Genomic DNA, 14,430 nt, shown 5'->3' on the forward strand with positions numbered 1-14,430 from the left:
GCGCAGCGCGCTAACCGCTACACTACCGCTCCCCACATGATGATGATTATAATCATCATCACACACACTTACACACATACACACACACATACATACACACACATACACATACATACACACACATACATACACACACATACACACATACATACACACCCCGGCACGTGACCCCCACCTGAGTAGGGGAGCGAACCCAGTTTTCCGTCCCTTCGCTGTTGCGCTGCTGCTCCCGCAGACGCCGCCGTTGCCTCTCCGCTCTGCGGCGCTTTGTACCCTAAGCTCGCGTCGAGTTGTAATGAAAACAATACAAATAGACGCACGTTACAGGCCTTGCGCAGACACATACATACACACACATACACATACACACACATACATACACACACATACACACATACACACACGTACATACACACACACATACACACACGTACATACACACACACATACACACACGTACATACACACACACATACACACACGTACATACACACACACATACACACACTACATACACACACACATACACACACACATACACACATACACAAACGCATACACACATACACATACACACACACACACGTACACACGTACACACACACACACACGTACACACACACACGTACACACACACACGTACACACGTACACACACACGTACACACACACGTACACACACACGTACACACACACGTACACACATACACACACGCAAAGACAATGATCACCTGTGTAGCCCACGCAGACGATTGGGGCAAGTGCTGTTGGTGGCCGTGAGTGGGAATCGAACTCGCGTGGCCGGGTTTCGTAGCGCAGCGCGCTAACCGCTACACCACGGCTCCCCACCGCATGCACACAGACGCACATGCACACGCACACACACACGTACACACACACACGTACACACACGCACACACACGCGTACACACGCACACACACGCACACACACACACACACGCACACACGCACACACACGTACACACACACATACACACACGTACATACACACACACATACACACACGTACATACACACACACATACACACACGTACATACACACACACACACACGCGCACACACACACGTACACACGCACACACACACGCACAAATGCAAACGCACAAACGCAAATATCCCCGCATAGCCTTAACAGACTGTTGGGGAAAGTGCTGCTATAGCGAGCACCTACGAGGGCCGGAGACGGCACACGAGGAGGGGTTGGTGGTCCACGCCCGGCCGCCTTTGTCTCCCTCATGGCGACACACACACGCACGCACGCGTGCGTTGGCGGTGTTTATCGCACTCCGCAACGGATGTGTCCGCTTCTTCGTGCAATTCCACGCAGATGCTGTTCACAATTACACAAACATTGAGTTGTGAAAGCGCGTCCGAAGCAAGTCACGACTTTTTGTTTTTCACAGCCGTGACCCACGGCCACGCGCAGTGGTTGGAAGGCTTCTGTGGGCGACCTGATGGGTTCTCATCCCTGTCCGGCTCGAACCAGGTGATGATCAGTCACGTGGCCACCCGCTTGCGTGCTACAGCGCTTCGTGGTGTTCCAAAAAACAGGCACTGCTTCCCACGTCGAGGGTGATGATTGTGATGATTATTATGGTGATGATGATTATAATGATGATTATGGTGATGATGATTATGATGATGATTATGATGATTATGGTGATGATGATTATGATTATCAAGATGATGATTATGATGATGATTGTGGTGATGCTGATTGTGATGATGATTATGATGATGATGATTATGATGATGATTGTGGTGATGATGATTATGATGATGATTACGATGGTGATGATTATGATGATGATTATCATGATGATTATGATGACGACGATTGAGATTGTCTTCATCACCGTCACCGCCATTGTCATCACCACGTATTCGGGTCGATAAAGTGAGAAAAGCACCCTTACCGTAGGTTCGGCATTCGGTTCGTGTTGTGGGTTAGCATCGCGCTTGCCATAGGAACGTGGACATTTCCACCGCAGGATACGTACACCACTGCATGTACGTGGGACATGAATAATTCCCCTAATACGCGCATGCAAATAAACACATACTGACAGTACGTGTACTGTATAAACAAAGACAAAGATCCCCCGTATAGCCTGTGACAGACTGTAGGGGCAAGTGCCGCTAGCGAGCACCTAATGAAGGCCGGCACGGCACACAAAGGGGTGGGTGGCCAACATCACGCCCGGCCGCCTTTGTCTCCCCAGTGGCGATGCTCACACACCGCACACCAGGTACTAATTTGAGGCTGAGTCGACCTAAGGGAGGCCCAGGACAACGGTTCAGATAGTCGTCACCGGTGTTGGCCGTGAGCGGGAATCGAATTCGGGTCGCCGGGTTCATAGCGCAGCGCGCTAACCGCTACACTACCGCACACACAAACACACACACACACAGACACACACACACACGCACACAGACACACACACAGACACACACACACAGACACACACACACACGCACACAGCCACACACACAGACACACACACACAGACACACACACACAGACACACACACACGCACACAGACACACACACAGACACACACAGACACACACGCGCGCGCAAAACGAAGGTCCCCCGTGTAGCCCCACAGACCGTTGAGCCAAGTGCTTTTGGCCCGAGCTCCGCGCTGAATGCGTTTCAGAACGAGCACATCGGTCGGGTGGCGTGGCCGCGTTTGTCTCCCCACCGTTGATGTTCAGCATTACTCGTCAGGCACAGCACGTGTATCGACGGCCGGGTCTCGACCTCGGGTTGGTCGGGTTTTTGTTGTTGTTGTAGCGCAGTGCGCTAACCGCCGCGCCACCGCTCCGCACACGCGGACAGATGCACAAACCGCATCCGCGCTACGATCGGGAGCGAGAACCAGATGCCGACACCGCAACCACCACAACCACCACAACCACCACAACCACCACTATCACCACCACCACAACCAACACCACCACCACCACCACAACCATCTCCACCACCATCACCATCACAACCAACACCACCATCACCACAATACCATGACACCGCTACATCCATCATCATAACCACCACCACATCACCACCACATCACCACCACCACAACCACATCACCACCATGTCACCATCACCACCACCACATCACCACCACGTCGCTACCGTTCACTGCGCTACGCCGCCACGACAGAAATAAGAACAGGATGATACACGTGGCATTTCTTTCGCACCGCACGTAGCGAACCGTGTTGACGGCTGGATGAATGAATGAACGAACGTTGGAACGAACGAACGAACGAATGAGAATGAGAGAAATAGACCCTGCGACTCACGGCAGCCGCCTCTGCCGAACCACGGGACCGCGGACTTGGGAGGCGAGGCGAGTCGGTGGGGGGAGAGCGAGCGGCGCGGGGTGGGGGGGGGGGCACAGACGCCTGGTGCGTAAGAGCGTGAGACGAGCGTGAGAGAGAGAGAGTGAGAGAGAGAGTGAGTGAGAGAGAGAGTGAGTGAGACAGAGAGTGAGTGAGTGAGAGAGGCGATGCTTAACTGGAGGCGGTTCAATTAGCGCGTTTCCACGGAGTCAGCCACAGCGCGACATTGCGTGGCGGCCTGGTCTCAAATCCCGACTGCTCCTGCATCTCTCGCCCTCTCTCCATCTCTCTCGCTCCCTCCGGTTTCTCTGCCTACCTCGTTCACCCCCCCCCCGCGCTCTATTTTGCATTTCACGTCGCGTCCCCAAGACCCCTTCACCCCCCCCCACCCACATCACCCCCACCCCGCGCCCCTCCCAGCCCTGCCACCCTCCCTCCCTCCCTCTCTCCCACCCACCCCCCACCCCCCAACTGTCCCCTACCTACTCCTCCCTCCTCCTCCCCCTTCATTCTCCCTCCCTCCCTCTCTGCTCCCCCACACCCCCCGCACCACTCCCAACCCCTCCACGTACCCCTCCTCCTCCTCCCCCTCTAACACACCCATACCCACCCACCCCCTCCCTTGCGCGCGCACACACAGCGAGATATACACGTGCGTGTGCCAGTCGCGGGACACTGACTGCCGAGTGAGAGAGGGGAGGAGAGAAGCTGGGGAGAGCCACAGAGAGAGAGAGAGAGAGCGAGCAAGCGATAGACAGAGCTAGCGAGAGACAGAGCAAGCCAGAGAGACGCTCCACAACACAGAATCATTTAGAGAGGCGGCCAGCTTCAATAATCGCGTCTCTCCGAAGACATGGAGCGTTGACGGGAAGAGAGCGCGAAAGACGCCGAGAGCCGAGACGAGAGAGCGAGCGAGCGAACATCTTCCTCGCTTCGGGGTCCTATTCAAGGGAAGCTCGTCTAGAGACTTCAGCCGGCCCACGTCAGCCGTACGCCGCGCGCGTGCTCGTTACACGGCGCGCGTGCGCGTGAACTCACCACGTGAACTCACCGCGTGAACTTACCGCGTGTACACACGGGCAACGCGCGTGGTTCGTCGCGTACGTGGCCTTGAATCCGTCTTGCCGCTTCTGTGCCATCTCGCTCGCTCTCGCTCTATCTCGTGCCACAATCTCTCTGTCGGGAGGAACTCGAGCGAGAGGAGGAGAAGGAGGAGCGATGTTGCCACGTTCCATCGCCCCCACCATCACCACCACCATCACCACCACCACCATCGCACCGAACCGCGCCACGCTGCCGCTTAGCTAAAACTCAAAGCGCGAAGAGAGAAGAGGAGAGAGGTGGGGGGGGCGAGCCAGTTTGTTGGGAGAAGCGACTTTGACAAGCGCTAGAAGAGAGTGGTCGATCCGAGCGAGAGAGACGACGACACCGACATCGTCAAGAGATCTACTCCCAAGACGCTCCGTTGCTCGCCGTACTCCCGGCCCCAGACATCTCATTGAAGTTGTCGCGTCCGTGTCGACTGCTGCTGCTCACTGCTGCTGCTGCTGCTACTGCTGCTGCTGGCGGGGCCGAGCCGGGCTACGCGGCCCCGCTGTACGGACAGAATGGTGCACTGCGCTGGCTGTGAGAGACCCATACTCGACCGCTTTCTGCTCAACGTCCTCGACCGGCCGTGGCACGTGAAGTGTGTGCAGTGCTGCGACTGCAAGTGCCACCTGAGCGAGAAGTGCTTCTCCCGCGACGGGAAACTCTACTGCAAGAGCGACTTTTTCAGGTACGGGGGGTCGTGGTTGGTGGTGGTGGTGGGTGGTGGTGATCAATGTGGTGGTGTTGTTGTTGGTGATGGTGGAGATGATCAAGGTGATGGTGGTTGTGATCAAGGTGATGGTGGAGATGATCAACATGGTGGTGATCAAGGTGGTGGTGGTGTTGATGGTGGTGGTGGTGGTGATGGTGGAGATGATCAAGGTGGTGGTGGTGGTTATGATCAAGGTGGTGGTAATGATCAAGGTGGTGGTAATGATCAAGGTGGTGGTGATCAAGGTGGTGGTGGTGGTGGTGTTGATGGTGGAGATGATTGAGGTGGTGGTAATGATCAAGGTGGTGGTAATGATCAAGGTGGTGGTGGCGATGGTGGTGGTGGTGATGGTGATGATCAAGGTGGTGATGGTGGTGGAGATAATCAAGGTGGTGATAGTGGAGGTGGTGATGCATGTAGTGTTGGTGTTTGTTGTTGTTGTGGTGATGATGGTCTCAAAGTTCACCTGGCCTGGCACAAGCGCCGTGGTCACGTCACCGCCACTTGGTGGCGAATGACAGCTGTTGATGATCAAGGTGGTGAATGTGGTAGTGATGGAGGTGATTCAGGTGGCTGTGGTGGTGGAGATGATCGGTGTGGTGGTGGTGGTTATTATTGTGGTGATGATCGAGGTAGTAGTTGTAGCGTAGTTATAATTGTGATGATAGTGATGATGAAGTTGGTTGAAGGTGGTGGTGGTGGTCATGATAATAATTATGGTCGCGTGATGATCACGATTATGATGAATGTGCAGCTACTGCTCGCGATGAGTCTGGCTCCTGGTGCTACTGATGATGATGGTGCTGATGAGTGTTCTGATAGGAATGATGATGATGGTGATGATGATGAGAGTGCCGCTGATGATGATGGTGATGATTTTTCTGGTGCGTATGTTGGTGATGATGACGATGATGATGATACTGATGAAGGTCGTGGTGGTGGTGGTTGTTTTGATGGCTGTCCTGGTACAAGCTCCGTCTCGTAGTCTCCCGTCTCGTCACGACGCTTTCCGCTCCGCGCCGCTTGCCACTGACTACCGGCCGCGCGAAATTCGCCGCGAGCCTCTTTCCCCATCCGATCCCAATCGCCAACCCGCGCCACTGCGGCACGTCAAGGACCGTCAAAGGGTTTAAACATCTCCCGTTTAGCCCCCAACGCACCGGCGTGGGGCCTATGGCGAGATCGCGTTCATCGACGCCACGCACGGCCGCCTTTGTCTCCCCGCAGTGTACTTTTGTGTCGAGGTTAAAGACGAGAAACCCAGGGCCCGGTCGTTAGCGGAGTCATCTAGCTCGGTAGAGCGGTGCGCCGGCCGCAGCAGCGATGTTACAACCTCGACACACAAAGATCGCCCCCCACTCCCCCCCGTATCGCCTTACACGGACTGTTGGGGCGAGTGCTGTTAGTGAGTAGCACCTATGAAGGCCGGCACGGCATCGGTCTCTGCACAACGCACAGCACACGCACACACACACCACCTACACACCGTCACCAGCAACACACACACATCACACACACCACCTACACACCGTCACCAGCGACACACACATCACACATCACCTACCCACCATTACCAGCGACACACACACATCACCTACACACCGTTACCAGCACACACACAGATCACACACATCACCTACCCACTGTTACCAGCGACACACACACACACATCACCTACACACCGTTACCAGCGACACACACACGCACGCGCGGGCGCACTTGCATTATAACATAAACATATACACACAAACACACATATACATACGCACACACACACATATACATACACACAAGCACACACACACATATACATAGCGATTCACGGCGAGCGAAAATCTTCCCGCTACCTGTGGGCTTCAGCGTCACACTCCACGGGAAGCGAACAGTCGACATGGTCGGCTGTATTTATGGAATAGATGCGAATTTAGGATTTGTATCTTCTTGTAGCATATACATGTATATCGGAGGGTTAATGATGGGCGTAAATTAATTGACCAAGAGCATTTGCAACATTCATATAATTGCATGGTCGTGAGTTCCATTCCCGCTCACGGCCAACGCCCGGCGACATTGATTATGTGAACTCGTCCTGGGCATCGCCTAGGTCGACTCAGCCTTAAATGTGTGAGCATCGCCACGAGGGAGACGAAGGGGGGGGGGGCTCGGGCTCGTGTAGCCGTGCCGGGTTCCATTCACATTCACGAGTGCTCGCTAGAAGCGATTGCCCCAACAGTCTGTGTCGTGAAGGGCGCGATCTTTGTCGATAGGCTGAGTCTTTGTCTTTTCTTGTTTAACATACGCATGAATACTGCATGTTGCGCGCTTTTGTTGAGCGTACGTGTATACAATGTTCACGCGCGTTATACGTACACGTGCGCGTTTGTGTGTAGAGTTTATTGTGTTAATTGCGTGCGCGCGTGTGCGTTTGTGTGTAGAGTTTATTGTGTTGGTCGCGTGTGCGCGTGTGCGTTTGTGTGTAGAGTTTATTGTGTTGATTGCGTGCGCGCGTGTGCGTTTGTGTGTAGAGTTTATTGTGTTGATTGCGTGCGCGCGTGTGCGTCTGTGTGTAGAGTTTATTGTGTTGGTTGCGTGCGCGCGTGTGCGTTTGTGTGTAGAGTTTATTGTGTTGGTTGCGTGCGCGCGTGTGCGTTTGTGTGTAGAGTTTATTGTGTTGGTTGCGTGTGCGCGTGTGCGCGTGTGTCAATAATTGATACACACGTGTTGGTTGTAAGGACGCGCGTCTTCACGTGTTTATGATTTTGTGCGCACACACACACACGTGTGCGCGTGTGTTTAGACAATATCAGTGGCACATTTTAACTGCGCAGCGCACACGAAACACGCGACGGCCACGCTTGCATTTCCCCCCAATGCATCTGCTGTTGATATTAACAAAGATAACATTGTCAACGATAATATTACCGACGATAATAGTACACATCAATTTACATTTTCAAGTGACAGCGACACCCAACAATAAATATGATTAGCGCTGCTGCGTGTTGGATGTGCAGTTTTGTGTATCAACGAAAAACACAAATCGTGTTAAATATTTTTGTTAAATCATATTTGTTGTTCGTTTCCTAACTTTTTTTGTTATTACAAATTTAAGTCCGTATTACGACAGCAACAAACGTGTGTAAACACACGTAGAAAGATAATGGTTTTAAAATGTCATTTAAATATACAGTACACTATATATGCATATATTTGGCAGATTAACCAAGCACTGATTTCCTCATGCAGCAGTGGATCATGGCTGATGATGATGATTTATTGATGATTGATGGACGATGTGATTAAGAGAAACCCGGACATGGATTTAAAACAAACCGGCTTAATATTCACCTGTTAATTTTATTTTACTTGTTTTCTACGCACATAGACGAAGCGAGGTTGATTTCGTTAATTAAGTGCACGAGTTAGCAGCGGTTACCATGGTGTGAAAGTTTACAGAAGTTACCATGATGTGAAAGTTAACAGCGGTTACCGTGGTGTGAGAGGTAACGGAGGTTACCATGGTGTTGGAGTTAACAGCGGTCACCGCGGTGTGAGAGGTAACATCGTCGTAGTAAACATCGCCCGCTAGGGAGACAAAGGCGGCCGGGCGTGGTGCTGGCCACCCACCCCCTCGTATGCCGTGCCGGCCTTCATAGGTGCTCGCTAGCAGCACTTGCCCCAACAGTCTGGTGAGGCTATCCGGGGGATCTTTGTCTTTGTTTGTTTGTTGTTGTTGTGTATTGTTATACGTTGTGTTGTTTATTTGTACTTACGTGTGTACATTCGTGCGTGCGTGCGCGCGTGCATATGGAGGCGTCGGGTGTAAGGGTGACCGCGGGGAGCGGTGGCGCGGTGGTTAGCGCACGGGCGCTACGAACCCGCCGTGCCGCGTTGGATTCTCGCTCACGGCCAACAACAGTCGCGGGTGTTAGAACCGACTGCGCACCTACCCCAGGTCGACTCAGCGTGCGAACACTTTAGCATTGAATAGGGCGACCGATTCGGTCGGACGTGCCGTGCCAGCCTCTGTCGTGCCGTGCCACCCATTGGCAAGCCGTGCCACCCTCTGCCGTGCCGTGCCAGCCCCTGACGTCCCGTGCCACCCTCTGGCGAACCGTGCCAGCCCCTGGCGTCCCGTGCCACCCATTGGCGAGCCGTGCCACCCTCTGCCGTGCCGTGCCAGCCCCTGACGTCCCGTGCCACCCTCTGGCGAGCCGTGTCACCCTCTGCCGTGCCGTGCCACCCATTGGCGAGCCGTGTCACCCTCTGCCGTGCCGTGCCACCCATTGGCGAGCCGTGCCACCCTCTGCCGTGCCGTGCCACCCATTGGCGAACCGTGCCACCCTCTGCCGTGCCACCCTCTGCCGTGCCGTGCCAGCCCCTGACGTCCCGTGCCACCCTCTGGCGAACCGTGCCAGCCCCTGGCGTCCCGTACCACCCATTGGCGTGCCGTGCCACCCTCTGCCGTGCCGTGCCACCCCCTGGCGTGCCGTTCCACCCGTAATAGGCGCTCGCTAACACGTTCCCCAACAGTTTGTTAATGGCTCCACGGGGGACCTTTGTCTTTATGTAAGTGTGTGTGCGTGTGTACCCCGAGGCGTGGTTCACGCGTGTGTGTGTGTGCGTGTGAGTGTCTTTGTCTTTGTATGGGGAGCGGTGGGGCAGCGGTTAGCGCGCTGCCCCACGAGCCCGGCGACTCCTCGAGTTCGATTCCCGCACGCGGCCAACATTATCCGACGCTCATCGGGAACGGCGATTCTTCGATTGTACTTATCGGAACCGGGCCTGGGTCTCCCCGAGGTCGACTCGGCCTCAAATGAGTACCTGGCGCGATGTGTAGTCGTAATTGACTCATCGCTCACGGCACTTGACACAAAAGCCCGTGAAAGCTATACGGGGATATTTGTCTTTACATTTTGAGTGATTGAAAAGGCGTCACGTGTCTTAGGCGCGGCGGGCGGGCGGGGGGGGCGGGGGTTGCGTTCGGTTTGCGATCCTGCTGCAGCCGAAACGTCTGACATCCCACGCGGGCGAAAGGCAAACAAACGGGGCGGCCTTTGTGTTTTGTACCTCGCAGGATAATTGTAGGGCGCGCAAACCGATTACGCGAGACAAAGCCGCCGACGACGCCGCTGACGACGAAGATCCCTCTGGGAAGGCGACCAACACTGCTCCGAGCAGCGCGCTCGACTTACGCACACAGACAAAGGTCCCCCCGGAATAGCGCCAATCGACTGTTGGGGCAAGTGCTGCTATTGGCGAGTAACAAGCGCGAGTTGGTGGGTGGCCAGCGCCACGCCCGGTGCCGCCTTTGTCTCCCCAGTGGTGCGCTCGACACAATGATACGCAACGCAGGCACGCACGCACGCGTGCGAGTGTTGACTTACGTATGTATGCACATACCTACGTTGGGACATCACGTACACGTGATGAGTCGTTTGGTATGTGCTATTTAGATATGTAGGTACATGTAGCACTATATAACGTACCTGTGATACGTGTGTATGTGTGCGTGTACTTGTAATGCAATATTACGTTAGAATGCAGGACGTGCTGTATATATAGTAGGTATGTACGCATGATGCGTGTGTAGCACACACGGTACGGGTACTTCATGGCAGCAGGATAAGGGGCTTATCGATATCAAGGTGGGACTCCAGATTCAACTTTTACTTTGCCTCTTGCTTAATTGTTCTAAACTATTTTTTTGTTACCAGGTAAGGCCCACTGGGCTATAATAGCGATTTTTGTTTACAAGCCACCTGACCATCGCAAACGATAGCTCAACAAAGTGGCTTATCGCGTGGACGTTTATAGCAGCCAAATGCCCGGAACGCCGCGATGTTGATTCTAAATGTGGAAGGAAAATACCGGAATAGGAACCGGAGAAAAGTCCACGCGATCACGCAGAAGGAGAGAGAGACACACACCGTAAACTCCAAATATACAGCAGCAGGCATCGTCAGGGTCGGGATCGAACCCTCGACCTCCTGTATACCAGGCGAAGTAGTTAACATCTCCTGGCCACAGTGATGATAATGAGAGAAAGAGAGACACACAAACTCAAAATATACAGCAGCAGGCATCGTCAGGGTCGGGATCGAACCCACGACCTCCTGTACACCAGGCGAGGTAGTTAACATCTCCTAGCCACCGTGATAATGGATTACAGAGAGGTGCCGCGTGGCTGATGGAATGTGTACGAAAAAATGAATTCTCCTTCGCGGATATGTGAAAAGCGGCAGTGTTAATATTGTCCGTCTGCGGAATCGTATTACTTGTGATTCTCTACCCCGCCTGTTTCCCACGGGAGTGTCCGTTCGACCTCGATATTCCTGAAACCTTCCGACACTGATTGGAGCTCAAATGCAACGTTAACCCAGGGAACTACGTCCCCTTAATAATGACAACCCCCCCCCTCCCCCCTATCGCTACCAGTATATGATGTAAATATTTTAGTCTTGGTTATTCACCTATGTCTACGCATTTGCGCGAGTACTTCACATCGAACGATAACGCCCGCGTCTCTGATGACGACGTGTAGCTGTGCCACGCGGGCAAAAGTATTCGTCGGAGTGGCACGGGTACGCATCACGACAGCGGTAACACGGAGTGGCACGTGTAGTCATCACGACAGGGTAACACAGAGTGGCACGTGTAGTCATCACGACAGGGTCACACAGAGTGGCACGTGTAGTCATCACGACAGCGGTCACACAGAGTGGCACGTGTAGCCATCACGACAGTGGTAACACAGAGTGGCACGTGTAGTCATCACGACAGGGTCACACAGAGTGGCACGTGTAGTCATTACGACAGCGGTAACACAGAGTGGCACGTGTAGTCATCACGACAGCGGTCACACAGAGTGGCACGTGTAGACATCACGACAGTGGTCACACAGAGTGGCACGTGTAGACATCACGACAGGGTCACACAGAGTGGCACGTGTAGACATCACGACAGCGGTCACACAGAGTGGCACGTGTAGACATCACGACAGGGTCACACAGAGTGGCACGTGTAGACATCACGACAGGGTCACACAGAGTGGCACGTGTAGACATCACGACAGGGTCACACAGAGTGGCACGTGTAGACATCACGACAGGGTCACACAAAGTGGCACGTGTAGACATCACGACAGTGGTCACACAGAGTGGCACGTGTAGACATCACGACAGGGTCACACAGAGTGGCACGTGTAGACATCACGACAGCGGTCACACAGAGTGGCATGTGTAGTCATCACGACAGGGTCACACAGAGTGGCACGTGTATACATCACGACAGGGTAACACAGAGTGGCACGTGTAGTCATCACGACGGCAGTAACACAGAGTGGCACGTGTAGTCATCACGACGGCAGTAACACAGAGTGGTACGTGTAGACATCACGACAGAGTCACACAGAGTGGCACGTGTAGACATCACGACAGCGGTAACACAAAGTGGCACGTGTAGACATCACGACAGTGGTCACACAGAGTGGCACGTGTAGTCATCACGACAGCGGTAACACAGAGTGGCACGTGTAGACATCACGACAGTGGTCACACATAGTGGCACGTGTAGTCATCGAGACAGGGTCACACGGAGTGGCACGTGTAGACATCACGACAGCGGTAACACAGAGTGGCACGTGTAGACATCACGACAGTGGTCACACATAGTGGCACGTGTAGTCATCGAGACAGGGTCACACGGAGTGGCACGTGTAGTCATCACGACGGCAGTAACACGGCTCCTTGCATATCTGCGGTAATCCGCGGGGAACAGCGCGTGCATCGCGATGCGCTACCACCGTTGTTATCCGCACCGCTTGCAAAACGTCTCCGATCCACGCGTCCTTGCGTACGCGGGTTACGTCCATGAGACGAAGATCCCCTCTCGCCACGGCCTTCGACACAGACTGCTGGGGCAAGAACTGTCGGCGAGTAGCACCGACGAAGGCCTGCACGAGACTCTCCACTCGCGCTGATATGTGTGTCCACACCGCACCGGCTAGGAATGTGCACGCACACACACATAAACATATACATGATGAAGCGTATACATATATACAGGGTAAGAAAGCAGCGAGCCGATAGGGAGCACACACAGGGAGCGAGAGTGAATCGCGATGCGCGGCCTCAAAGCGAGATTCACGTTTTCTCTCTCCCCTCCGCACAACGCGTGCGGCGATCGTCTCGGCAGAGGGCCTTGACTTGCGTGCACTTGAGTGTAGAACTTCGCTCGCACCGTGCGTAGCACAACGCGCTCATCAATACTTCTAATCGCGCACACGCACACACACAAATACATACACACGCACAAATACATACACACGCACAAATACATACACACGCACAAATACATACACACGCACAAATACATACACACGCACGCACAAATACATACACACGCACAAAGACCCCCCGTATAGCCTAAACAGACTGTAGGGGCAAGTGCTGTTAGCGAGCACCTATGAAGGCCGGAACGGTACACGAGGGGGTGGGTGGCCAGCACCACGCCCGACCGCCTTTGTCTCCCCCAGTGGCGATGTTTACACACCGCACCAGGTACTCATTTCAGGCTGAGTCGACCTAGGGGAGGCCCAGGACCGGTTCAGATAATCGTCACTGGTGTTGGCCGTGAGCGGGAATCGAACCCGGGTCGCCAGGTTCATAGCGCAGCGCGCTAACCGCTACACTACCGCTCCCCATACATACACACACATGCACGCACACACGCCCCTCATGCGTACACGCACGCTATGCACAGACGCACACGCGAAGACAAAGATCCCCCGTATAGCCGGTAACAGACTGTTTGGGCAAGTGCTGTTAGCGAGCACCGGCTAACGCGGGCACGGCGCACGAGGGGGTGGGTGGCTAGAACCACACACACACGTGCATACACACACACACAAGCTTAAACACGCACGCTTACACACACGCGCATACACACACACGCCTACAAGCATAAACACGCACACACGCTTACACACACGCTTACACACACGCATGCACACATACACACACACGCGCATGCACACACACACGCGCATGCACACACACGCATACATACACACATACATACACACATACACACACACGCGCATGCACACACACACACGCGCATGCACACACACACGCATACACACGCACACACACACAGGTTCGTCCGTCCGTGAATTCGTTCGCGATTCCGTTCAACGGTCGGGCAGTAATTCCGTCCGTCTGTCGTTCCATTCCCTCTGTCCGACCGTTAG

General features: G+C 54.1%; 1 protein-coding gene across 1 annotated transcript in view; it reads left to right on the forward strand.

Annotated features, from left to right (window-relative positions):
- Positions 1 to 4,030: 4,030 nt before the first annotated feature.
- Positions 4,031 to 14,430, forward strand: part of LHX1 (LIM homeobox 1) — a 73,183-nt gene continuing 62,783 nt past the window's right edge. Inside the window, exon 1 of the mRNA XM_061561662.1 lies at positions 4,031 to 5,153. Coding sequence (XP_061417646.1) covers positions 4,984 to 5,153 — 170 coding nt within the window. The 5' untranslated portion in view covers positions 4,031 to 4,983. The remainder of the gene's footprint in view (positions 5,154 to 14,430) is intronic.

Source organism: Lethenteron reissneri, chromosome 28 (assembly GCF_015708825.2).
Source record: "Lethenteron reissneri isolate LAM-NWPU_2019-01 chromosome 28, ASM1570882v1, whole genome shotgun sequence".
Taxonomy (NCBI): domain Eukaryota; kingdom Metazoa; phylum Chordata; class Hyperoartia; order Petromyzontiformes; family Petromyzontidae; genus Lethenteron; species Lethenteron reissneri.